At 36.9% G+C, this 27,932-nt stretch overlaps 1 protein-coding gene across 2 annotated transcripts in view; it reads right to left on the reverse strand.

The window, feature by feature from the left end:
* Positions 1 to 27,932, reverse strand: part of ADAMTS20 (ADAM metallopeptidase with thrombospondin type 1 motif 20) — a 163,783-nt gene that overhangs the window by 10,986 nt on the left and 124,865 nt on the right. For both annotated transcript variants that reach the window (XM_008514714.2, XM_008514712.2), the window contains 8 exons: positions 20,788 to 20,961; positions 20,538 to 20,708; positions 14,493 to 14,693; positions 13,656 to 13,785; positions 13,347 to 13,441; positions 13,165 to 13,259; positions 12,493 to 12,626; positions 7,532 to 7,623 (listed from right to left, as the gene is read on the reverse strand). In XM_008514714.2, coding sequence (XP_008512936.1) covers positions 7,532 to 7,623; positions 12,493 to 12,626; positions 13,165 to 13,259; positions 13,347 to 13,441; positions 13,656 to 13,785; positions 14,493 to 14,693; positions 20,538 to 20,708; positions 20,788 to 20,961 — 1,092 coding nt within the window. The remainder of the gene's footprint in view (positions 1 to 7,531; positions 7,624 to 12,492; positions 12,627 to 13,164; positions 13,260 to 13,346; positions 13,442 to 13,655; positions 13,786 to 14,492; positions 14,694 to 20,537; positions 20,709 to 20,787; positions 20,962 to 27,932) is intronic.

Consider the following 27,932-nt stretch of genomic DNA (forward strand, 5'->3'; position numbering starts at 1 on the left):
CTATAAGGAAAGTTCACCAATGAGACAAAAGGAGTTTTGATTCCATTTGACAATCATGATTTACTTGTATGTCAGTCTCCTGTGAATTTTGTTCATATCTCATTGACCAGATCTTCATAAATTCAACATTTAATGAAAAGAATCAGATTCCTAGAACTTGGTGACCTTTCCAAAGTAAAGGCATCTCTGAGAACTTGTATTAGCAGACTGTTCACATCTCTAGGTGGCATTTTCAATTTACTGATAGTTATACTCTTGATTGGTGCAGGTAAGAACACAGGACTCCATTTCCCCCAGCTCCTTGTTAGGGCTAGGCTTTCTCCTTGGGAGGGCAAGCCACCAGCACTCCTCATCTCACCCAGCTCTGTGCTACAAAAGCTCTATTATAGGCAAGAGTAGCTGAGAGTCTGAAGCTCCCTTCTTCTATTCAGCCCCTACTCATAGAACAGATCTACACGAGGCATGGCACGCCAAGAACACAAGGCCCAAATCATCCCCACGAATCACTGATAAGGCAGAGTTTCCACGCTGAGAAGGGCAAGCCAAGGATACCTGGGCCTATTGCCATGACTCGGCATCCTGCTTATAGAGCAGGGTGTTACTCTGAGAAGTGGGCCTTACTCCTAGATCCATAGAATTGGTGCAATATGTTTTCCTAGGGGGAGAATCAAGATGTAAGAAGAGAATTTTTTTCCCTAAGGAGACAGCTTATTTGAAACAGAACATAGGAAGTTCAAGCCTAAAGGTGCCATTGAAAACAAGATTTTGGTGGTGTGCAGTTAAGAGGACGGTGGTGATAGCTTGGTGAGAGCAGCAAGCAAAATGGTAGGTAAAATTTAAGTTTAACAGAGAAAACCAGGGAAAGAGACAGCTAAGAAGGGTTCCTCTTGAAGTCTGACCTGACCTCAAAGACTGACCTACAAGATTACTCTGGCCAAGGGGCTGGAATTTAATTGATTATATTGTGGAGTGATTTATGCCTCCAGGATGTTACTGAAAGAATAGAGCAATCATCTAGCAGTTAGTGGAGGCTAAGAGCTGAGTGTGAAATCAGTAGAGGTGGACCAGAAGAAACTTAATGGCGAGTCAGGGAAAGATACAATCAAAGAGATCCCAGCTAAAAACACTGTCATTCCAGGAGGCTCAGAGTGACTGTATACACATCCAAGTCTGCATCCTCTGAAGAGCAACATCAAAGACTGCAGACTGCATAGATGTCACCAAAATAGTCCAGCCAAGAAGCCACTTATCCGACAAAGGGTTAATCTCCATAATATACAAAGAACTCACACGGCTCAACAACAAAAAAACAAACAACCTGATCAAAAAATGGGCAGAGGACATGAACAGACATTTCTCAAAAGAAGATATGAATATGGTCAATAGACACATGAAAAGATGTTCATCATCGCTAATCATCAGGGAAATGCAAATCAAAGCTGCACTAAGATATCACCTTACACCCGTTAGATTGGCAAAAACATCCAAAACCAAGAGCAACAAATGTTGGAGAGGTTGTGGAGAAAAAGGAACCCTCATACACTGTTGGTGGGAATGCAAACTGGTACAGCCACTATGGAAAACAGTATGGAGATTTCTCAAAAAGTTAAAAAATAGGGTGGGGGGAGGGCACAAAGGGGGAAGTGGTGTACCCACAACATGACTAACAAAAATGTACAACTGAAATCTCACAAGGTTGTAATCTATCACAACATTAATAAAAAAAAAAAATGAAAAAAAAAAGTTAAAAATAGAAATACCCTATGACCCAGCCATCCCATTACTGGGTATCTATCCTAAGAACCTGAAATCAGAAATCCCAAGAGTCCCTTGCACCCCTATGTTCATCGCAGCATTATTTACAATAGCCAAGACGTGGAACCAACCTACATGCCCAGAAACTGATGATTGGATAAAGAAGGTGTGGTATATATACACAATGGAATACTACTCAGCCATAAAAAAGACAAAATTGGCCCATTTGCAGCAACGTGGATGGACCTCGAGGGTATTAGGTTAAGCGAAATAAGCCAGTCAGAGAAAGACGAACTCTATATGACTCCACTCATAGGTGGAAGTTAATATATTGACAAGGAGATCTGATCGGTGGTTACCAGGGAAAAGGGGGGGTGGGGGGAGGGCACAAAGGGGGAAGTGGTGTACCCACAACATGACTAACAATAAGGTACAACTGAAATCTCATAAGGTTGTAATCTATCATAACATTAATAAAAAAAAAAATAGTCCAGCCAAGGAGCTAAGCAAATAAATAAGAAACAAATAACAACAAGTCCTGGAGGGGAGGGGACACTTAGTATCCAGAGCTGCTAAAATACATTACCTAAAATATCCAGTTTTCAACAAAAAATTTTGAGACATGCAAAGAAACTGGAAAGAATGACTCATATACAGGAGAAAAAAGGCAAGAGAAACTGCCTTTGAGAGGTTTCAGATGTCAGAATGAACAGATAAAGACTTCAAAGCAGCTATTATAAATATGTTCAAAGAAGTAAAGAAAACCATGTTTATAAAAAGTAAAGGAAGGTATGATAATAATGTCTCATCAAATGGAGAAGATCAATAAAGAGACAGAAATTATATTTACAAGAAGAGCCAAAGGTCAATTCTGGAGTTGAAAAGTATGATAACCAAAATAAAAAATTTACTAGAGGGGCTCAAACAGTAGATTGGAGCTGGCAGAAGAAAAAATTAGCAAACTTGAAAAGATATCAATAGTGATGATACAATCTGAAGAAGAGAGAAAAAAAGAATGAAGGAAAATGAACAGAGCCTCAGAGAAGCAAAAGGACAGCATCAGGTGTGCCAACATAGCATAACAAGAGGACCAAAAGGAGAGAAGAGAGAGTACGGAGCAGAGAATATATTTGAGGAAATAATGCCTGAAAATTTTCCAAATTTGGTGAAATGCATTAACACATCCAAGAAGCTCAATAGACTACAAGTTGGGTAGACCCAAAGAGATACCCATCCAAATATGTCATGGTAAAGATGTCGAAAGTCAAAGACAAAGAGGCAATCTGAAAGCATCAGGAGAAAAACAACCACATACATGGGAACCCCAGTAAGATAAATAGCTCACTTCTATTGTTTGTCTAGAAGCCATAGAACAGTGGAATGACATATTTAAAGTGAAGACAAATAAAAACTGCAAATCAAGAATTTTACAAGCAAATCAATCATTCAAGAATGAAGAGAAAATAAAGACATTCCCATATAAACAAAATTGAGAGGATTTGTTACTAATAGACCTGTTGTACAAGACGTTCTAAAGGAAGTTCTTCAGGCTGAAGTCAAGAAAACCAGACGTTAATACAAATCAACACAAAATGACCAAAGAGTGCCAGTAAAGGTAATTGTGTAGGTAATTAGAAAAGACACTATAATCACATGTTTCTTTTTCTTTCTCCTCTTAACTGATTTAAAAAGCAATTGTATAAACCAATATGTATATAATTATATTATTGAGCTATAATGTATAGAAATGTAATATATTTGATAATAATGGCACAAATAAGGCAGGTGGGAGCAAAGTTGTTTTGGAATAAAGAAATTACACCAGCTGGTAACTCACATCCACAGGAAGAAATCAAGAGAAAGAGAAATGCTAAATAAAGAGTTTCATATAAAAATTTTATGAACATATAATTTCTTTTCTTCTTTCATATTCTTTAAAAGACATGAAGTTATATAAAGTAATATTATCAAAATGTATTGTGGGTTTGTTATATATGTAGATGGTATATGTATAACAAATATAACACACAAAAATGGAAGAGGAAATAGAGCATTTAAAGGAGTAATGTTTCTGTATTTCACTGGAATTAGGTAGTATAAATCTGAAGCAGACTCTGATGAGTTAAGATGCATTTTGTAAGCCCTAGATCAACCATTACGAAAGCAATTCAAAAAAAATGGTAAAAAAATTGTTAAGGAAATTAAGATATTACACTGGAAAACATTCACCGAACAAAAACAAAGCAGTAAAGGAGGAACAGAGGAACAAAGACAACATAAGACACATAGAAAACAAAAAGCAAAATGGCGAATGGAAATCCAGACACATCAGTAACAACGTTAAGCAATCCAATCAAAAGGCAGAGATCCAAAAAAATGCTCTCTATAGGAGACACTCTCAAGAGCCAAAGATATAAATAGGTCAAAAGCCAATGGGATGAAAACACATACACCATTTTATAAGATGGCTGAGCAGCCATTCTATTATTAGATAAATTAGACTTTAACACACAAAAAAGTTAGTACAGATAAAAAGAAACATAAATCTTAATGCTAGAAGGGTCAGTATATCAGGAAATTATGACAGTTATAAATATATAATCAAATGATGTACAACAAAACCCTAGAGTAAATGAATCAAATACAAAGTAAATGAAACAATATGATTGAAGTGAGAAATAAACAATTCGACAATAATTCTTGCAGGGTTTCAGTGGATAGAACTAGGCAGAAGATCGGTAAGGAAATGGAAGAGTTGAACAGCACTATAAACCAACTAGGCCTGACAGACATCTATAGAACACTTAGCCCAATAACTACAGAATATACATTCTTTCCAAGCACATATTGAACATTTTCCAAGATAGCCATATGCTACACCATAAAACAAGCCTCAATAGATTTAAAAGGATTGAAATAAAACAAAGTGTGCTTTCCAACCACAATGGAATGAAAGTAGAAATCAATAACAGAAGGAAATTTGGGAAACTCACAAATAAATGGGAATTAAGCACAATGCCTTTAAATAACCAATGGTTCAAAGAAGACATCATAAGTGATAATAGAAAATACTTTAAGGTGAATGAAAATGACTGCACAACATACCAAGACTTTGGAGATGCAATGAAAGAAGTGCTTAAAGGGAAATTGATAGTTATAAATGCTTACCTTAAAAGAGAAAAAAGATTTCATATCAATAACCTAAACTTCCACCTGAAGATACTACAAAAAGAAGAGCAAATTAAATCTAAAGCAAGCAGAGGAAAGAAACAATATAGAATAGAGTGGAAATTGATAAAATCAAGAATAAAAAAATAATAGGGAAAATTAACAAAACCAAAGTTAGTTTTTCTGAAAAGAAGAAAAAAATTGACAAACCAACCAAGAAAACATGGAGGAGACTCAAATGACTAAAATCAGGAATGAAAGAGAGGACAAGACTGTGAATCTTACAGAAATGCGAAGAATTATAAGAGAATACTATGAACAATTGTGTGCCAACCAACTAGATTACTCTGATGAAATGGACAAATTACTAAAAAGACATAAACTACTAAAACTGAATCAAAAACTAAAAAATCTAAATAGATCTATAATGAATAAAGAGATTGAATTAGTAACTAAAACAACTTTCACAAAGAGAAGCCCAGGCTTAGACGGCTTTGCTGGTGAATTCTACCAAATATTTAAAGAATTAATTCTTCACAAACTCTTCCAAAAAAATAGAAGAGGAGGGAATACTTCTCAACTTACTCTATGAGGCCACTGTTTCCCTGATGCAAAACCAGAGAAGGACATCACACATACACAAAATGATAGACCAACGTCTCTTACGAACATAGATGAAAATTCTCAACAAAGTGAAAAATCTAGCAACATATAACGAGGATTATACATCACGACCAGGTGGGATTCATCCCAGGAATGCAAGGTTGTTTCTACACACAAAAATCAATCGGTCACGGACAAGAACCACAGGATAATCTCAATAGAAGCAGAAGAAGCGTTTGACAAAATGCAACACTCTTTCACGAGAAAAACCACTTAAATGAGAAATAGAAGGGCACTTCCTCCATCTGATCAGAGGCATTTACAAAACATAGCTGACACACTCGATGACGAAAGACTGAATACTTTTCCCCTAAAATCAGGAACAAGACAAGGATATCCACTCTTGTCACTTCTGTTCAACACCACATTGGAAATTTTAGCCAGGGCAAAGAGACGAAATAAAGAAATACAATTGCGCAGATGAAGTAAAATGATCTTTATTTGCAGATAACATCATTGTGTATATAGAAAATCCTAAGGAATCCACTAAAAAACTATTACAGCTAATAAATGAGCTCAGTAAGGTTGCAGGATAAAAGCTCTATTTATAAGAATATAAGCAAAAAGTGGTGATTTATTTGGCCCCAGATTTGCTGATCTCTTTACTGGACAATTCTCCCTGTCAAAAGCCTTCTTGACCTTGATCTGGAATCTGCTGTCCTACGAATGCCCCTGGAGGAACCCACTGACCTCACCCCTCTTTCGTGGAGCTCTTGACATATTTAAAGAGAGTTCACATAACCTCCCGCTCTTTTCCTTGGCTACCTTCTTCGTTTTCTTTATGTGACGTGATTTAAACCCTCCTTTTTCCCCTGGTTGTTTCATCCTATTCCAGATAGATTAAAAATTTAATTTAAAATTTAAAAGTAAATTTATATATAAATTCCCTTGTCAAGCACAAATAAATCTTTTGGTCTCAATATAGTGCTTTGGTACCTTACGATTATATTTGGTTGTTTAGAAATCACTCCATACTCTACATGAATCATAATGAACTCATGGTTGTTCAATAAAACACCTAGGTCTTTTTCATATGACGTTACCAGGTTCTACTTGTGTTTCTGGACCTAAGACTTATATATTTATTCCAATTAATTTTTTCTTATTCATTCCAGCCCTCGTTCTAGTTTCTTTTCATCTCCTTGAAGTCTCCTTCTCTAATATAGAAAATGCCCTCTCTTTCTGACATAAGCCTACCTTCTATGCCATATGATGAAAACTGTGAATGGGAAATATTGAGACTATTTCTCTCCAAAATGATGTCGATATTATAATTACTATCTCTTGTGTGATTACTCAGTTAGCTGTGAATCTACCTAACAATACTATATTCATCAGTTTACATCTATCTTATGAAAAATGTCATTCATACAGACTTTATAAAGTCTCCTGTTAAAAATGAGATGGTAAATTTTTTCTAGGAAGCACACTCTATACTGGAAATCACAGAGATGACATAAAAGGATGTGCAAAGAGAACCCTGGAAAAAAAGGATAAAAACAAGAATAAAGACATGGGAATGTACTATTTCACAGGTAATGGAAAGTTATTCTGGGAATGTGACAGACCCAGACAGCGAATATAACTGATGTTAGCAGCAGTGTATGGAAGTCTCATGCTTGTGATCCATTCCTTTACTTTGTAATGTATGTCCATTCATTTCCATGGACTGAGTGGAAAGATTAAAAATGACAAAGCATCACGGAAGGAGAAATGGGATCTGAACAACTTTAAATTCTTGGTATTACACCTTTCAAACAAACCAAAAATTAGCAAAGGTGCTTTTCCTCCAAAGTTTATCTATAACCTTTGAAATAAAGTTCATATAAGAAGTTGTATTTTCTATGACTTACAATTCCTGCAATATTCTGGCCAAGACAATGAATGAAGAGAAACAGCATCAATTTTTTTTCATAGTGAAGAAAAATAAACAAATATGAAATACCTGCGGGCATCTGGCAGCACTGTAGCAATCTCCAGCTGTGGCAAATGGAACTGCTTTGCCAAATATTGTCTGTGCGAAAAGAAGGTCTGTAGCTAGAAAATAATAAATAAAACTCTTTAGCATTGAGACATTGTATATTTTTCAATCTTTATTGCAAAACATACAGTCTTCATATTACATTCTTAAATATGTTTGTATAACTCATTCAAAACTTTATGCAAAAATGCTGCACAAATATAGTATATAACATAGATCAGTCTTTCAATAAATAATTTTTAATACAAAAGTCCTCATCTCAAAAATTACCCTCAAAATGACAGGTATATCATAACGAATCCAAAAGTTTTAAAAACTAAATAAATGCTTTATTGTATTTTATATCGTATTGATATCTAAAACAGATAAAGTTTCAGGAGCAAAATTACAGAAGAAAAACTATTATTTAAAGGAAATAAATTATGACAAAGCAACACACAAGTGCTTATAGATGGTATATTTATACCAATTCATTTAGGTGATTCAGAAACACTCAACTAAAAAGTGTGCTATTTCCTTTGATTCCTTGTATTATTGCATTATATTATTATTTTATTCTTTTCAGTCTTAGCTTTTGCCAATGTTGTTAGCAAAATTTCCTGATTGGCAATAATGCTAAGGAGTCTATAGAAGATATCAAAAATGGAGTCACTGGATCAAAAATATGTTGGAAGGAACTCTAAAAGTCAGCTGGTCCAATCGCTTATTCATGCTTGAATAACTTAAATACTATCCCAACCTGTGGTCACCCAGCTAATGGCTCTCACCTCCACTAATGTTGTTTCAAATCACTTCACTTTGCAAGAGGACTGCCAGATCACTGCATGTCCCCATGATGACGCCAGTCCCCTAGAGGCTATCCCCAAAGGTAGCATTGCTGGAAATATCATTATCTCCAAGGGCAGTTTCCAAAACTAGGAGGCCTTCAGTGGTGTGCTAGAGTCAGCTTATACCAAATCATGAGACCCAATTGTGTGTGTCTCTTCCCAACTCCACGTACAGTGAGGTCACGTTGGTAGCTTAAAATTGGCCATGGTAGGAATATATACACCATGGTAAGTGGCAAATACTGGCAAATCAGACTTTTTTTTCTTGGAGAGTTAGTTGTTAAACATTTACCTGACACCACTGCTTAGGCATGGTACTTATGGTTAGGCTGGGGGAGAGCAGTCACAACTTTCAATTCACTCTTTGCTACTATCTCCTCCATTGTTACCTGGATGACCCACAGGTAGCTCTAACTTAACATGTCCAAAGTTAAAGGCATTAACTTTTTCTCCAAACTTCTTCCCCGCTATATTTCTCACCTCACTGCACTATATCACCATCCACCTAGTCATTTTGGAAATCTTTCTAAATATTCCATGTCACTAATCTCCATATTCTTTCTGTCTGAAAGTCTCATAGAATCTACCTCTAATATTTCTCACATGGCTCTCCATTCGGAACCATGTCCTTAATTTAGGCCCTCATCACTTTTATCCGAATTATTACATCAGCTTCCTAATTATCTTCATGGCTACAATCTGTTCTCCCTCCAACCAAGCCTGTTCCATCCCCTGCTTATACTTTTACTCCGGAGGTTCCCATAAGTTACAAGGTAGAATTCCATTGTGTAGTTTAGTGTACGTTGTTCTTCATGATCTGCTTCCTGGGAACTTCTCCAACAAGTTACCCTCCCTCACCCTTCATTCAATTTATGCTTAAACATAACTGGACTAGCTTTCATTCTCTGATAGAACCAAGACGCTTCTTGAAACTACTTTTCCCCACTTGGGTTAATTCAAATCTTTTTTCAAGATAGCTTCTTGAGGAAAGTCAAAGACATCTTTTTCAGTAGATATTTATTTAGAACTTATGATGTATTACACATTAATATAAGTACTATAAGAACATAACTGGATGAAACAAAGGCTGAAGGAACCTAAACACTATCAGAGAGAGAAAAATAATAAAGCAAATTTTATTATCATATGCTAGGAGTGGTAATTGCTATAGAAAAAAAACAAACTAGAAAAAGGATGGGGAGAAAGGGAGTTTTGGAGTGGAGAGTGGTCCACAATGGACTCACTGAGAAGGTAAATTTAATCAGAGATCCAAAAAGACATGAAGGGATAAACCCTACAGACAACTGTGGGACAACTGTTCCAGGCAGACACAACAGAAAGTGCAAAGGCCTCAAGGCGGGGACATGCTTAATGTGTTCAAGAAACAGCAAAGAGGCCAGTGTGTCTGATGCAGAGTGTGCAAGGGCGGAGTGCAGAGAGAGGCGGCAGAGAGCTAATGGAGGAGGGGAGGTCATGCTGAGTTTTGTTGACCAGTGAAAGGATTCTCCATGTTCCTCTGAGTTTGATGGGACACGTTTGCAGAGTTTTGAGCAGAGTTCTGAGCAGAGTTCACGGTTGCTAAAAAGATGAAAGGAGATTATGTATAAGACACGACATGGCTTATCTTTTATGGGGTGCCTCTGGCTTCTCTGCTGAGAAGAGAATCTAGGTCAGAAAGGGGAGAATGGTGCTGTACTGAAACAGGACTACCAGTCAGTGGGCATAATAATCCCAGTGAAAAAATGGTTTGGATTTAGAGCAAAGTGGTAGTAAATGAATGAGTGAGAAAACGAGGCGTGGTATGTGTCTTAGCTCCAGTGGCCGTAACAAACTATCACAGACTGGGCGGCTTAAGCAATAGAAATTTATTTCTCATAGTTCTGGAGGCTGGAAGTCTGACATCACGGTGCCGGTACGGTTGGGTTCTGGCGAGGATGCTCTTCCTGGTTTGCAGATGGTTTGTCTTCTTGCTGTGTCCTCACATGGCAGAGAAAGAGCTGTGGTGTCTTTTCCTGTTTTTATAATGGCACCAAATCCCACCATGAGGGACCCACTCTCACGACCTCCTCCAAACCTCGTTATCTCCCCAAGAACAATTACCATCACATGGGGCATTAAGGCTTCATCATAGGAATTGGGGGGGACACAGTTCAGTAGATAGCAGTGTCACTGGATTTAGAGAAATGGAGGAAGAATGAGTGACGTAAGAGAGAAAGGAAAACTTGCTGAAATAATCTTCTTGAGTAGCTACAAAGCGATGAGCCTAGAGCACAAATTAGAAAGGTTTGCCTCAGAGAGGGGTGGGACTAGTTCATCCACAGGAAAGAGGAGAGAAGGCAAAGCACAGAGGAAAAGATTTAGGTGGGTTCCTGGATGTGTTCGTGATCTTTTGGGGGAATTCCCTTCTGCTTGTCTGTATTTTCTCAGTGAAATAGGAAGATCATCAGCAATGAGTGAATAGAGTGCGGGTTTAGAAATCTGAAGCTAGAGGAGCTGTGAGACATTTAGGGGAGGGGGCAGGAATGGACGAGGGCAGTGCGGTTGGATTGTTCTGCAGCACGAAGGGTCCAGCGTGTGTAAACTCAGGAGTCACGTGTGTAAAGTGAACATAGTCAGAAGGGCCGTGTTCTTTGCTGTGCTCCGTTCCTGGTGCAAGCGCAGAGCAGGAGAAAGGTTTAATTTATCAAGACTGGGGTTTTTTCACCATACAAGTTTGAGGAAGGAAAAGAGAGACCAGGAAGCTGAAAATGTGTACATTTCACCTTGTCCTCAGGGCCCAGCCCAATGCCTGGCCAAATGGCAGGTTTGTTTGATAAATTAATGAAAAATAACAGCTTAATAAACAGCAAATAAGTTACCCAGTATTCATATGTACTTAGCAATGCTAATTACCTGACATAACATACATTATTATTGAATAATAACAGTAGTTATAGAGCATTTACTATATGCAAGGCATTTACTACATGTTACAAGTATTATCTCTTAACCTTCATCAAAAAAAAAAAAAAAAAGAAAGAAAAAGGGGTTTTTGAAGGAAAAGAAGAAAAGAGAAAAGAAAAAACCCGAGAGGCAGTTTCTCATTTTACAGATGAGAGAATTTAGGCTTAAAGAGATAATACCCAAGGTTATATAATTGGGAAATGGAGACAAAGAAATTACACCCAGACAGCCCAACTCCAGAGTTTATGATCGTAATGTATGTTTTTCACTGCAGTAGTGGTGGGTGTTCAGTAAACGGGAGCCATTATTACTAACAATATAGTTCATCATCACGTGACTGTGATTTGGAGATTACATATTCATGCATTCACTGTCTCAATAAACATTTTTTAATTTCTTTTTATGGTTTCTGCACTGTGCTAGGCACTCGTGATTCAATTGCAATGTAGAGTTTTTGCTTCTGAAATGAATTTCTTTGCCTTTTCATGTAGATGTGTAACTTCCAAGATGGCAGGCAGCATTATGCTCATATTAGGGTCCATAAATATGTTTTGACTTGACTGTACTATTAATTATTTCCTAGAAAGGCAGCAGGTCCATAATCTGGGGTCTGTGGGTGGGATTTCATCTTCCTACAAGGCCGGTCATTAACTGTGTGAATTGGGACAAGTCACTTAACCTCTGTAAGTGCATCTTAATTTCATCCCTTGCAACAATATGGTGCAATTCTGCCTTAACTAGTGTAGAGTTGTTATAAAGATCAAATGAGACAATTTATGAGGAAATCACTTGACAAATTGGAATCTGAAACTAATGTTAATTATTACTTTAAGCCCTACAAAAAGCTTATACAACTACGTGGAAGATGCTACCTTCCTAATCTTTAATGTAGTTGGGCATTTTAAGGTAGAGGGTTATATATGGAAAGGCAGTATCTTATCACTGTCATTATACTACATTTTTATTAAGGGTCCCCCTGGTCCATGTCATTGCAGAGGAAGGATGTAGCTAATAACTTAAAAAAAAAATTTAAGTAATCATTGCCCAATGCTAGGCCCTTCTCTACACCCCGGCCGTCACATATACCAGCATATTGTTAGACTTTCATTGGCAAACAGAGACTTTTCATTTTACAAATAGAGATTCAGCACTTACTTTTAATTTGCATGGAAGTGAGATCAATTCTTATTTTGCTGAAAACGGTGTGTCCAGCAGCCAGGTAGTCGTTTTTACACTGACAGTCTTGCCTCCTACTTCCATTAAAAGGGCATTCATATGGATTTTGTAGTCTGTAACAACATTAGAATATATTTAGTATTAAATACAGTTGTTAGCTCATAATGTAGATAAATGGAAAACTTTGGAAGTGGGAAGATAAAATACACACTGTTCAATATTACAGTGTCAACAAGTTAAATGAGAAAGAAGTAAAAATCATTCAAGGTTAACCTACAAAATTCTCACTGGGAAATTCAAGACTAGTTTGTGGAAATATAATTCAGCTCTACTTCTCCTAGCTTTTGTTACTGGAATTAGTTTGACTTATATGGAAATACACACAGGTCTTACATTCTCCCCTTCTCTGTTGTCCCACTGCTCACCCACAGTATCCCTCTTAGTCAGTCTCTCTGTGAGCACATGTTAATACTCAAGTCTTTATTACTGAACAAGCATGGACAACATCTGGCTTAGGTCCTAATGTGTCTGCCTGCTCCTAAATTACTTGTCTCACTTGCGAGCTATTCAAGTATCCCTCTGAATGTTGGAACATCTAAGTCTCTTGTAGGACCATAAAAATGCACAGATAAGCCAAAACGCAGCTCGTACCTAAAACCATACACTTCAGAAAAGTTGTCTTCTTCACCTTTGACCAGTGATATATATTCCTTGGGGTTCTCCAAGTACATGCCTGCACAATAGATCTAAAGGGAAAATGCAGACATCTAGAAAAGCTTTCTCCAAAGTCAACAGTCAATGTCAAAATCAAATAGGAACTGTTCTCATCATACCTTGATTACTCTTCCCTTAATGTTAAGGTAATAGTCACCATCCCTGGTAATGTTGTTTTTCACTTGGATTTCTTTGCAGCTGGTAAATGTTTTACCTTCAAGGACAAGTGAATACAACTTATCAGCAAGGAACAAATTACAAACATAGCACGAATTTAACTCAATCATACAAATATTATTATATTCTGAACAAGTAAATGCTTCATTCTGTGGAGCGTATGGCTACTACAAATATTTATTTTCACATTTTAATTAAAACCTCTTAGGGACACTTAGGTCCCAGGCAGATTTTTGAAGTCTGTTACTTACAGTCCTGAACATAACATTTCCTCTGAGCATCTGGCTTTAAGTGCTTTAAACATAGGTCACTGGACCGACCATTTTCCGTCATACATTCCACTCTTCTCTTCGTTATCCCAGCTCCACAAGTCACTGAGCACTGTGAACACAGTCAAATTTGAAGGCAAAGTATATAATGGATAACAAAACCAGTGAACCCATATCTCCTCCTCTCAGACTAGGTCCTTTAGGGACAAACTGATGATCAATAGTGGCTAGAACTACTGCAGATGCAAAAATATCCTGGAGGCTGCACAGTCACAGGTGCAAGTAATCCTTACGCATGAGCCTGAATCTATTATTTCTCAGTTACTGGCTTCTTTTCATTCATTTCGTATAGTTATATCAACAGAAAATTGTAAATACTTGATAAATATTAATTAATGATAGTTATTAAGACTACTGAGTTTTTTCTCATTGTTGTATGCTACGTTTGCAGAGCAATATGGCTTGCTTTCTATCGATTAAATTGGAAATGGGATAGAGAAATTTTATTACTCATATATTAGATTTACTTACTTTTTCACTGAACCAATAAATATTTCGTAAGCATCTACTCAAAATGCAAACCACTGTGCAAGGCTCTCTGAGGAATAGAAGTTAGTATTAATTATGGTCCCTGGTTACAAGCAGGTTATAGCAAGCATAGAAAAAGAGATAAGATATTTACACAAATAATTGATAAAGTGGTTTTTCGATAATAGGGGTATGAGACAACTCTGAAATCTGGTTAGACATGCAGATTACCAGGCATCCCACCTAGAAAGCCTCGTTCAGAAAGTTTCAAATTCATAATTATGTACAGACCTTGCTCCATTTTCCAACTTTCCAAGTGGCTGTATGCAAACAGCTCCTAAAATTGCATCTGTAAACCTGAGGGGAAGGCAGCACAGGGCATTCTCGATAGTCCATAGGCCAAAGCTGATGGAGTTTATATTTCTCAGTAGACTGGATTCCCATGCAATATGTAATCCTTTGTCGGTAACTAAATCCACAGTTATCTGCACACTGAAAAATACACGGGTACAAGGGGAGAAGAAGATCCCCTTAAACTTAACCAGGGCCTGCTATTTGTCAGATGCTTACTATAAACTATGCTATATCATCCCCACAACAGTCATATTTATTTGCCTTATTTACAGATGAGTAAACAAAGGTTCAGAGACATTAGGCAACTTTCCCAGAGTTTTAACAGTAAATAGAAAGAATCCAGATTCAATTAGATTGTCTATTTTTAGTGCCTAGGCTCTTTTTTTTTATTACATTACTTAGAATAGCTTAATTGAATGAAACTTTATCTCCCCATAGGCACGGCTTTGGAGAAATAGAACATATTAGGTGTTCTTACCTGAAATAAAGGACATTTATTAGCCTAAGCTTATTAGTAACTATATATATAAGTTAGTACACATTTATCTTAATACATATAATGTAATTTGAATAGAATAGGTAAGTGATTTAATGTAAATTAAAGGTCAAGGCCAAAAATGGGCAAATAGACTTCTGCTTCTGTCAAAAGAAATAGAATTACCTTATAACATGAAACAACAAAAACACCTGGACAAAATATATAAAACAGTGTCTTTTAAGACACTAGATGTTAGGCAATAAAAGATAGTGATCCTGGGAGATGGGAAAAAACAAAGTGACCCCATAACTGCCCCGGGCCACTGCCTTGAGGAAGTTTCCATGTCTTGGAACAAGGAAAGGGTGGAGCCCAAGGGAACAGCAGAGTTCTGACCAGTGCATACATACATGTGAGGACACCAACAAGGCCAAGGAATGAACCAATCAAGACTTAGCAATCACTGTATCTGGCACTCACATGGGACCAAATAAAGTGTCTGTTCCCTCCAGCCAGACTGAAAACCCCTATATACATGGGGAAATAGGTAGAGTGCTCAAAAAGGTCTTGCACAGAAGAGGGGAATAGCTAACCCTAGACTAAATGATGCACTGGCCTCACATAACACATTTTAAGAGCAAGACAAGAAAGGATTCAACTGCTTCCAGACAAAATAACTGCATCCCAGAACAAAGCTCAAAATATATGTGTAGGAATAAAGTCTACCCACTAGCCAAAAAGTAAAATTCATAATGTCTGACATGCAATTAAAAAATTAACTGGCATGCAAAAAAACAGGAAAATATAACCCATGATGAGGAGAAAAATCCATCTATTAAAACAGACCCAGAGGGGTGCATGACATCGGTGAAAATAGCAGAGGAAAGACTTCTGAAAATTCTCTCTTCCATAAAGGCAGTGAGAAAACTGGCAAAGCTTGTCTGAATCAACTTTTTCATAACTCTGGAAATAACCAAAGGCTTGCAGCAATCCGGGAAGCATTTATTCAAGAAACAAGGCTAAATCTTGGTAAGAAGAGAAAGGTTTGTGGTGGTCTAATTTGCCCTATTGTCATTCCCCCTCTCCAGTTTCATGGCAGCCTGGAAAATCAATAGTCCTTCCTACGTGGTGAAAACCAGCAGCCTGGCAGCCACTGGCACAAAACAGGGTGGGATACCCTTCTAAGCCTCATTTCCAGGGAACTATCATTATTTGAAGTGTTTGGTAGTTTTATGGAAGACCCCACTTGCAAATCTGTCTTTATTTGACTTGACTTGGACTTTTCCCAGGGCTGAAAGACTTTTCTCCAGGGGTATTTGTTGAACACAATTAAAGGCCATTGTTTAACTTTGCAGCTTCCAGAGGAGGTGGATAACAGTGGGCAAACAACAGGTTAGCCAAAAAGCTTAAAAGGAAAAGCTGGGAAATGAGATGTCCACAGGGACTTTGAAAGTTCCAGTAGATTCATAGGTATCCAGAAGGTCATGGGCATGCTCAGGCTTATGCACACCTCCAGAGCTGTGTGTCTGCTTAGGAAGTACCTAAGAAGCATCTACACTCTTACCTCTGGCTGATGTCAAGGTTCTGCACAAGCAGGACGTTAAGGTTAAGAAAAGCTGTCAACTTCCTGGCTGTGTGTTAAAGGTGCCCACAAGTGCACACAGAGCCCCTTGGCAAAGACAGGAGATTATTGGTTCCAAGTATCTCAGGAAATCACTATCCAACCATTAGCTCACAACTAAACTAATCAAGCAGAGACTTCAGTCACCACATGTGACAAAGAACACAGACTTTACAGCTAGTTCAGAAATGTCACTAAGCAAACAAATAATAACAACGAACAGTGGCAACAACAAACCCCAGGGAGGAGGGAGAATCTGAATAGACTTAAAACAAGTGGAGAGACCAAATTAATAATCAAAAACTTTCACACAAAGAAAAGCCAGGACCAGAGCCTCCACTGGCGAATTCCACCAAATGTTTAAATAATTAACACCAACCCCTCCAAAATTCTTCCAGAAGACAGAAGAAAAAGGAACACTTCCTAATTCATCTTATGAGACCAATATTTCCCTCATACAAAAATCAGGCAAAGACGTGACAAGAAAAGAAAACTACAGACCAATATCTCATAAATGTAGAGGCAAAAATTCTCAACAAAACACTAGGAAAACAATTCCAGAAGCACATAAAAAGGATTATACACTATCACCAAGTGTGATTTATCCCAGGAATGTGAGATTGTTTCAACATAGGAAAATCTATCAGTGGAATACATCCTACTAATGGAATCATAGACAAAAATCACATGAGCAGCTCAATAGATGCAGAAAAAGCATTTAACAAAACCCAACACATTTTCATGATATAAACACTAAGCAAACTAGGAATCGAAGAGTACTGATAAAGGAAATCTACTAAAAATCCATAGCTAACATATTTAATTGTGAAAACTGAAAGCTTTCCTCTAAAAAGCAGGAAGAATTCCAGGATGTCTATTTTCATCAGTTCTGTTCAACGTTGTTCTGGAGGTTCTAGCCAAGGAAATTAGGCAAGAAACAGAAATAAAGGGCATCCAGATTTAATGGAAATAGAAGTATCTCTATGTGCAAATGATATACTTCCGCACATAAAAAACCCAAAGTAACCCAACGAGAAAAGAATTAGATTCAATAAATGTGTTCAACATACAAAATTCAGTTCTATTTCTATACAGGAGCAATGGACAATCAGAAAATAAAACTACGAGTACAATTCCATGGAATGGAAGCATAAAAAATTAATAAAATACTTAGGAATAAATTTAACCAAAGAAATGCAAGATTCGTACACTGAAAACTATAAAACATCCTTGAAAGAAATTAATAAGACCTAAATAAATGTAAAGACATCTCATGTTCATGGATTGGAAAATTTATTATTAAGATGGCAATATCCTCAAATTGATCAAATTCAGTGTAATCTCTAACAAAATCCTAGCTGACCTTTACACAGACTATGACAAGTTGATCCTAAGATTCATATAAAAATGTAAGGAAGACAGAATAGACAAATAATCTTGAAAAGGAAGAACAAAGTTGGTTCCTGCACACTTCCTGATTTCAAAACTTACTATAAATCTACCGTAACCAAGACTATGTGGTATTGACATGAGGATAGACACATAGACCAGGGAAAAGAATCAGGAGTTCAGAAATAACACTTCAATAATAGATAATTTAATGGCGAAAGAATAGTCTTTTCCACAAATTGTGCTGGGGCAACTAGATAGCCACATGCAAAAGGATTAAGTTGGACCCCACCTCACATCACATCAAGGACCTAAAGGTAAGAGCTAAAATTTAAAATTCTTAGAATAAAATATAGATGTAAATTTCTGCGACCTTGGGTAGGCAATAGTTTCTTAGATATGATATTAAAGTACAAATAGGCCCCCCAAACAGGTAAATTTTACTTCATCAAAACTAAAAACATTTGTGTATCAAAAGACTCTATCAAGAAACTGAAAAGGCAAACCACAAAATGAGAGAAAATATTTAAAAATCATATAACTGATAAAAGTTGGTATCCTGAATCTATAAAGAACTTTACAACTCAACAATAAGAAGACAAATCACCCAATAAAAAAATGAGCTAAGGATTTGAATAGACATCTCCCCAAAGAAGATATACAAATAGCCAAAAAGCTCATAAAAAGATGCTCAACATTATTAGTCATTAGAGAAATGCAATTCAAACACACAATGAGATACCACTCATACTCATTAGGATGGATATATTCAAAATGATAGACTGTGACAAGTATTGATGAGGATAAGGAGAGATTGGAATCCTCATACATTGGTGGTAGAAATAAAAAAAAATGGTGCAGTAACTGGAAAACAGTTTGGAATTTCCTCAAAAATTCACCATAGAGCTATCATAATACTTAGCAATTCTACTCCTAGGTATACACCCAAGAGAATTGAAAATTATGTCCACACAAAATCTTGTACACAAATGTTCTTAGCAGTATTATTCACAATAGTCAAAAAGTGAATCAACCCAAATGGCCATCAACTGATGAATGAATAAGGAAAATGTAGTAGTATATCCCTACAGTGAAATATTATTCATCCATAGAAAGGAATGAAGTACTTGCCTATGCTACAAAATGAATGAACCTTAAAAATATCATGCAAAGTGAAAGAAGCCAGACCACAACAGACCACAGATTCCGTTTATATGAAATGTCCAGAACAGGCAAATCCACAGAGGCAGAAAATAGATCAGTGGTTGTCCAGGGTTAGGGGGAAGGAGGGAATGAAGAGTGAGTACTAGAGTGTACAGAGTTTCTTTTGGAGTGATAAAATGTTCTAGAATTAGATCATGGTGATGGTTGTACAAACTTGTTAATACACTAAAATTCCCTAAATTGTAAACATACACATACATAGATGTTAGAATTAGGAGAGAAGGACATTAAAAAATTATTAATAATTGTAATATGTTCAAAAAGTTAGAGACATGGAAGATATGAAAAAGCTGAAATCAAACTTCTGAGGATGAAGAGTATACTGTCTGAGATAAAAAATAGACTGGACCAATGGCAGATCAGACATCACAGAAGAAAAGATTAGTGGCCTTAAAAATATCCATATAGTGAAATAGTATTCAATAATAAAGAGGAATAAACTATTGATACATTCTACAACCTGACTGAATCTCAACAAATTTATGCTACAGAAAGAAAATAGTGCATACTGCATGATTTCATTTATATGAAACTCTAGAAAACACAAATTAATATAGTGACAGACCACTAATAGTAAAAAACAGGGGGCTGGCCCCTTGGCCAAGTGGTTAAGTTCAGTACATTCCATTTTGGTAGCCTGGGTTCGGTTCCTGGGCATGGACCTATACCACTCCTTTGTGGCTATGCTGTGGTGACGACTCACATACAAAATACAGGAAGATTGTCACAGATGTTAGCTCAGGGCAAATCTTCCTTAGCAAAAAACAAAACAAACAAAAAACCAGATTGAGTTGCCTGTGGGGTGGAGGAGGGAGAGATGGAAGGAATTGCAAAGAGGCACAAGGAGACTTTTGGAGGTGACTGACATGCTCTCTATTTTGAAAATGGTAATGATTTTATGGGTATCTACATACATCAAAACTTCTCAAGCTGTACACTTGAAATATATGCAGTTTATTATTTGTCAGTTATATCTTAAAGCTGTTTTTGAAAAGCAGGCAACTATGCAGGGCCAGATTGCCAGATTGTTCCCAGTAGTTGGTTTCACAGTCGGCACCAACTGATGCTTCAGAACTGCCCTAGAGCTTAACAGAGGTGTCGCTATTGCTCTATCTGCGCCATCCAACTGTCAGTCATTTTAATCCTTAGATTGGCATGCATACCGTTATCTGCCCCCATATTCAAATTCAGATCTAGTTTCAACTGTGTCACATTTTAGACTCAGTCATTTTTTCCAGGAGCAAAACTTCTCAACTCCCTTTCTCTGCCTTACCTGTGATGAGTCTCCTGTTACCACAATATATTTGCAGGGAGGGTTCCTGCACTTTTTGATGGAGGGAGGTCTGGTTGAAGGATCACAAAAACTTTCGTTCACTTGAATGTTTTGGGCATCAACGCACTTCACTTCCCGATGTGTCTCTTTTTTCTTACATGATGTTGAACACTAGAAATGCAATGATGAAACGATCAACACATTGTTTTATTGAAGAATTGTCTTTGAAAGTTTGCTTGTCAGTACTCACATCCAGCCACTCTCTTGCCACCCACTGGTACTGTACGCAGTCCTGACGCCAGCATTGCCTCTGAAAATAAGGCCGGGTGGACCCATCACACTTTTCTTCAGCCACCCGACCAACGCCTCTCAGTCTGCAGTACACATCCCTTTGCTGAACTCCAGAGCCACAGGTCACAGAGCACTACAGAGAAGCCCAAATGATTGAACAATTAACTACCAAATATCAAATTACGTAAAAATACTAAATAGAGCCATGACTTATTTTCTTATTTCTTTTAAACATAAGCTGATACTACATCATGCATCAGATAGAAAATACACGTAATAAGTATTTTTAACATTGTCTGGTCTGGAGCATCTACACAAATATTCAGATAGATTTTCTTTATTTTGCAATACTCATTCAAGCCTTACAGAGACTGTGGCAAGCTAATCATATTATACTAGCCATTCCATGTGAATTGATCACTCTCTCTTCTGACTTAAATGTACTTAATATCTATAAAATTTACCACACAAACTATTCTACTACATTGCTTCTAAATATCATTTAAGTCTTTACACTGTACTCATAATCTCCCTCAAAGAAATAATAATTTCCAAGTTTGTGCTATATTTATCTTTATACCTGAAGTATCTATGGTAGTTTGGGGGTACAAATTTTTGCTAATTTGTGCATTCATAATTATATTGCAAAAGACATGTGTTTTGGGAAGCTGGTTGTGTAAACCGTAAACTTCGAAAACCTTGTCTTAACCTCTCCGGGTCTCATTTTTCTTAGCTGTACAAAGAATGTTTGTGTTATTTGTTAAATTTCATGGAAAACTTCTCATATATTCCTGAAAATAGCTCTAGAGAGAAAGTACCAGAGCTGAGGGCTGGAGACTCAGAGATGTTAAATCACTTGCCTGAGATGGTGCCTCTAGTTAGTGGTGAAGCAGGTTGAAGCTCAGTTCTTTCTTTTTATTTAAATTTTATTTATCTAATTTATTTTTATTGCGGTAACATTGGTTTACAACATTATATAAATTTCAGGTGCACATCATTATATTTTCATTTCTGTGTAGATTACATCATGTCCACCACCCAAAGACTAATTACCATCCATCACCACACACATGTCTTCAATCACCCCTTTCACCCTCCGTTCCCCCTTCCCCTCTGGTAACCACCAATCAAATCTCTGTATCTATGTGTCTGTTGTTGTTGTTGCTTTTATCTTCTACTTGTGAGTGAGATCATACAGTGTTTGATTTTTTCCATCTGACTTACTTCACTTAGCATAATACCCTCAAGGTCCATCCATGTTGTTGCAAATGGCAAATTTCATCTTTTTTTATAACTGAGTAGTATTCCAGTGTGTATATATAGCGCATCTTCTTTATCCATTTGTCCCGAAGCTCAGTTCTTCCTGACTCCAGGCTTTGAGCTCTCACTGTGCTGCCTCTGGGGAATGCAGAAGGACTTGGCAAACTCTCAGGGCTCCTTCAGCTCTAGAATGCCAGGCCATATAACAACAGAGCTTGACCGCAACCAAGAGCTGTGATGCCAACATTAATAAGTGTGGAGAACGTCCAGGGGTATAGATTTAATTTGTGAGTTTGGTTTTTTATACTCCTTGTTATTCGAGAAGGGATTTGAGGTCATGTTGAGTGATATTGGGGGATCCATCACTGTTCCCAACTGTGATATTATAAGGGTAAAAAAATCACATTCTTCATTAAGTTCTCTATTTTTGCAGGAGTCCCAGAGTAACTAATTTCCTTTTTCACAACAGTAAATATTTATCTGCAGAATATGATTTTACCGTGAATGTAAAAAAAATTAAATCCCACAACAGTTGGTAGATTCGAATTCATCCTACAGACTGTTACAGCATTTTCACTCTAAAGGTACTTTAAAATTTAGTTTTCTATCTTGTGTGTATAAGCAGCAACAAGTGATATGAAAGATAATTTTTATGTTTTTTTAACCTATGAAGAAGATTATGTGTAACTGCATAGTTTATATTGACTTTTATTTTATGCTTAAGCAATTGAATTTTGCCAACTCATTGAATATTTTCACAAAAAATGTTACAGCTCCTTTGTATGGAGACAATAATCATTTAATGCATGCTTTGTGCAGGGCACAATATGAAGTGGATTAAAATGTCTGGAAGTAGTTTAGCGTATCGGAACTTCCTGTGAAAATGTTTAGCCTATAAAATAAGGCTCCCGCAAACATTTTCCAGGAATAATTTCAGAAATATAAACTATATTTGGAAAACTTCCTGCCTCGAAACCTGAAAAAAAATTTCCTGGAAAAACACAATTCACAAAACACAGCTTAGCAAGAAGTTCTATCAGACAAATATAATTTTCTGTAATTCAATAAACCACAGTGGCTTATTGGTCCTTTGATCATAGCACGAGTTTAGAAAAATCCACTGAGATACTGAAAACGACTCTTGTGGACCTGTTCCTGAAAGGATAAAAAAAAAAGAAAAAAAAAGGACTACTGCTTGGAAGAAAACAAGTAACTCTTGTTTTCCAGTATTTTTAGAGATAAGAGTACAATATGCGATTTTAGATTTGAACAGAGAATTTATTGCTTAAATGAACTATTTCTTAGCCTGATGTCATCAATAACCCTAATGGCCGAATCCATCCCAAACTTTTCGAATCTGTTCTTCGTTACTCTCACTGACACATTTACACCATTGACCACTTTTTGTTAAGCCATTCTGGCTCCTGTGTTTGAAATCCCCCTGGTTCTACATGTTCCCTTTTCACTTCTTACATTGCTCCTTCTCAGAATCCTTAACTGACTTCTTTTCCCCGTCCAGGCTTTAAATGTTAGCATATCCCAGGGTTCTGTTTAGAACTTCCTTCTCTTTATACCCTCTGAGTTCTCTCTGAGCAATTTCTTCTATGTACCAATAATTTCTAAACCTGTTCTCTCCAACCTGGATCATAATTCTGAGCTCTACATTTTTTTTTCAGTTTTATTGATATATAATTGACACACAGCACTGTGTAAGTTTAAGCTGTACAGCATAATGACTTGACTTATGTATATTGTGAAATGATAACCGCAAGTTACTTAACGTCCATCATCTCATATAGATACAAAAGAAAAACAAAAAGAAAAATCTTTTTTTCCTTGTGATGAGAACTTTTAGGATCTACTCTCTTAGCATCTTTCCTATATACCATACAGCATTGTTAGCTATAGTCATCATGTTGCACATCACATCCCCGGTACTTACTTATCTTATAACTGGAAGTTTGTGCCTTTGACCACCTTCACCAGTTCCCCCACCCTCCAACCCCTGTGAGCTCTGCATTTATATTTTCATGTATTGACAAGAATTTGCACGTCTTCTACCTAGACATGTCAAAGACACTTCAAATTCAACATTTCCAAAGCAGAACTCATTACCTTGGCCTCAGTCACTTCCTCTTATCGTCACAGAAGTTGTGAAGATGTGATCACCCACTCTTAATCCAAGTGACTTACTAGAATGGCCTCCAAGGGACACTTCTAACTCCCAATACTCGCCCTTATTTAACAGCAGCATAGAACAAGGTATTTACGATCATGTTAAATTTTATCTTTTTTTAAAATTCGGGTAACTAATGTGAAAGCAATATGAGGCTGTAAGTACAAGTATAACACAAATAATTGATTGGAAGGCACTAGCACACCAACACTGCATAATTCAATTCAGACAGGGAAAATGAGCCAAATATCCCCTTTACACATAGATATCCTATAACACTGTACAGACCGGCACTTTAAAGGCTTGACAGTGGAAGTGGAGAAGGTGAATTCTAGCAAATCCACAGGTACTGTAGCCATTTTAGCTATTGCAGAGCAGAGATGAAGAAACGTTAAAACGTGCATTGCAAAAACAGGTTCATCAAGGTTGACTCACTCTGCTATTTAATAAATGATATTTAAAATGCCAATAGTGAAGTCAACTCTTTTGATGCATTATTTATAATTTTTTATTAATGGATTTAGGTTTCATTTCATTATAGTTGCTTATTTGTAAATATGGTCTATTTTAAGTGAATCAATAATGTAGCAGTAGTAGGACATTTTGAATTAGAAAAGACATTAGTAATATCTAATCCTAATTTCTCTTCAATTATGAAATGCCGTTTATAGTTATAGTGAATGAATGACCATCAAACCAACCCATACTTCCATAGCCTGAGTCCAGGCACATTCACTGTATCCTGAAATTGGTCATTCCATCTTTGGGTGATTCTAATGTTAGCAGATACTCTTCTTCTATTGACCTGAAATATTATTCTTTAAATTTACCGACTGTTCAGAATCTGTCCTTCTTACCAACATATGAACAAATACATACTTACTTTCATGTGAGAAAGTACAAAGTTGTGAAGTCTGGAACGGTGGCAGCTATTTTACGACCTTAGGAGTTGACCAACAAAATCACAGAAATGCCAAGCCAGCACCTTGACATTGTGGAGGATGCAAAATCAAATTTAAAACCAGTAACCTTCCTGTTGCAGTAACGTAAAAATAAATTTCTTTGAGTTTAAGCCATTAATAATCAGGGCTTTTCCTACTTGCAACAGATCACAATGAAACTGATACAGAATAGTTGTAACCATTTGATTACTCTTCCCTGGGAATCTGGGAATTTGTCAAGACTTTTCTTATAATATGGGTCCCAGAATAGACACTGCTCCAAAAATCTGACCAGGATCTATTAGTGCCAAAGATTTGAACCCTATCTATCCATTAATGTAGCTTGCTATGTTGCTAGTGATTTAAACAACTACATCATATTTAATGTGTGATCAACTAAACCCTCAGTTATTTTCCCATGCTGGGTAAAATCCATATAAATCTTGTATTTATGGAAAAGACTTTTTTAAAACAAATGTAAAGATGAGCTAATGTATAATGAAATAATTATGACAGCAACTACAGTAGGAAAAGCTCAAACAGACTTGTGTTCAAACACTTGCCGCCACCACTTCCTGGCCTGTGACCTGCACAAACTACTTAATAAGCTGTTGTTTCCTCATGCACATAATGAATGTAATAATACCTACAGTTGTGGGGAATACAGAAGTTTCTCACAGTCAGGAGATGACTGTCCCTTGCTACTTCCTTCCTAGTCCCATTTTTTTCATTTTTCTTACAGAGATACAATTATTTCTGCCTTGAAAATTTCTTGACACATGCCCCAAACCAAAGAGTGTTTGTCACATCAGCCTACTCAGAGAAAGGCCATCTTAAGCATCAAGAAAGATAATAAAGGAAGAGGGTTAACAGGCAGCATAGAAATGCAAAAACAGAATCGATGGCACTAGCTAGAAAAGATTGAGAGGCGTGGTTCACCCAGCCCCAGAGCAGAAGGACATCCTCCCTGTCCTCGGGTCTGAGCCAATCTTCATAGTAGTAACGTCACTTAACCTTGGGTAGAGATGAAGAGGTTCTCAGGTCTTGCTCAGGGCCTGTGGGGACTTAATTATGATATTTTACTTTTAATGTTAGAAAGAGATATATATGCCTATGTCAGAAATTTTTGAAAATATGAGAATGTAGATTTATGTATTTTGGAACTATAGAAAATATGGAATTACAGAAACACAAAATCATTTAAACATGCTAGCATTTAGCATATGGTTTCAAAATTATTTTTTCAAATTAGGGATTTTGGGAAAGTGAGGCATTGAGCAAATCTCTCAAATATTGTGAGATTTTGGAACTTGGATCACCCTTGGATCCAGCTCTCATCTTAAAATTCTAGAAAGAAAATGATACGTCTCAGAGAAGGGGAGCCAGGCAAATGGCTGATTTCGTGTGGCTCTGGATTCAATAAGGTTGAGAGAGATTCTTTAGGTATCTTTCTAAGTTGTCCATGATCAAGGGGAGGTGCAATTTTTTTTCCTGAGCATAAAGACTGCATTTGGATGGGACTAAGTTGATGGGGCATGAGACAATGAGGAATCTAGCACCATGCTAGTCTTAAAAACTTGAATTTACAAGGGAAGCTGGAGTTCCCAAACAGGTAAAACTTAGAAAAAAAACTCTCCCTGGTTCAAGGAAGGGGGATGCTTTTTCCTTTTCCAATGATTCTAGTATTTATTTCCCTCTAAAGGTATACATCTGGACTCAGAGGACAAATGGCCCTGAATAGCAATGATTGGTCCTGTTTAGCAGCTGTCATTAAAATGCATTATTAAATCCTTTCATTAAAAAAGTTATATCAAATACCAAATGAAGAGCATTACTTCCAAACTCAGTTGAGCACCTCTGTGGTCACAATTTGCCAAATGAGTCTTCCCATTTGAGGTATAATGTAAAATAGTAATAAAATGAAATTATTTTACAGTGAGCCATTATATTAAAGCAATGTTACAATTTACGCAGTCAGAACAAAATAGCAACCAGTGATTATCTCGTAACTACCTCTCAAATTACACTTCTGTTGAATATATTATTATGTGTAGTGCACTGACAGCCTGCAATTGTTAACTTCATGTGGGTACTTTTTATAGAATAAATCAAAAGCTGACGACTTCACAAGTGGTCATTTGTTTCTGGCAGAGATTTGGGGACTGCGTGGGTGTATGAAGCTAATGTCTATGACAAGGAAAACCAATTCAAAGAGAAGAAAGCAGACTCCGTACAACAGCATCTGTGTTTTTTATAGTCCTTGAATATTAATATCTGTATCTTAGAAACCCCTGACATACATTCCTTTAGCGAGTCTTATGTAATTTCAGACTTGGTGGTGAGCCAAGGCCAATTTGTTAGCACTGATGATTGATTCACTGTTGTGGGGCTGGAGGTCAAGAATCAGAAAGTGTCCCTCATGAATACCAACCACAGCTGCAGCAGCTGCACAGCAGCAAAAGAATCCTGGGGATCAATAGGAATGCTGGTGGCCAAGAAGCAAAAAAATCTCTCCCACTTCCACTCCCACCTGCTGGTGGCTCCTGCCTGATGTCAGAATTGGCAGTCATCTGCCACACGCTGGGTTCAGCACCTTTATAGAGTTTCACCCTCTCTGGGAAAGCTACTTTGCCATCGTTCTGCCACATCTTGGTCCAGATCAAGTAAGGCAAACCTCCACTTTAAGCAAAACCATAATATGACAAACAAGTAAAAATTATAAGATAG

The sequence above is a fragment of the Equus przewalskii genome, chromosome 5, assembly GCF_037783145.1.
Source record: "Equus przewalskii isolate Varuska chromosome 5, EquPr2, whole genome shotgun sequence".
In the NCBI taxonomy this organism is placed as follows: domain Eukaryota; kingdom Metazoa; phylum Chordata; class Mammalia; order Perissodactyla; family Equidae; genus Equus; species Equus przewalskii.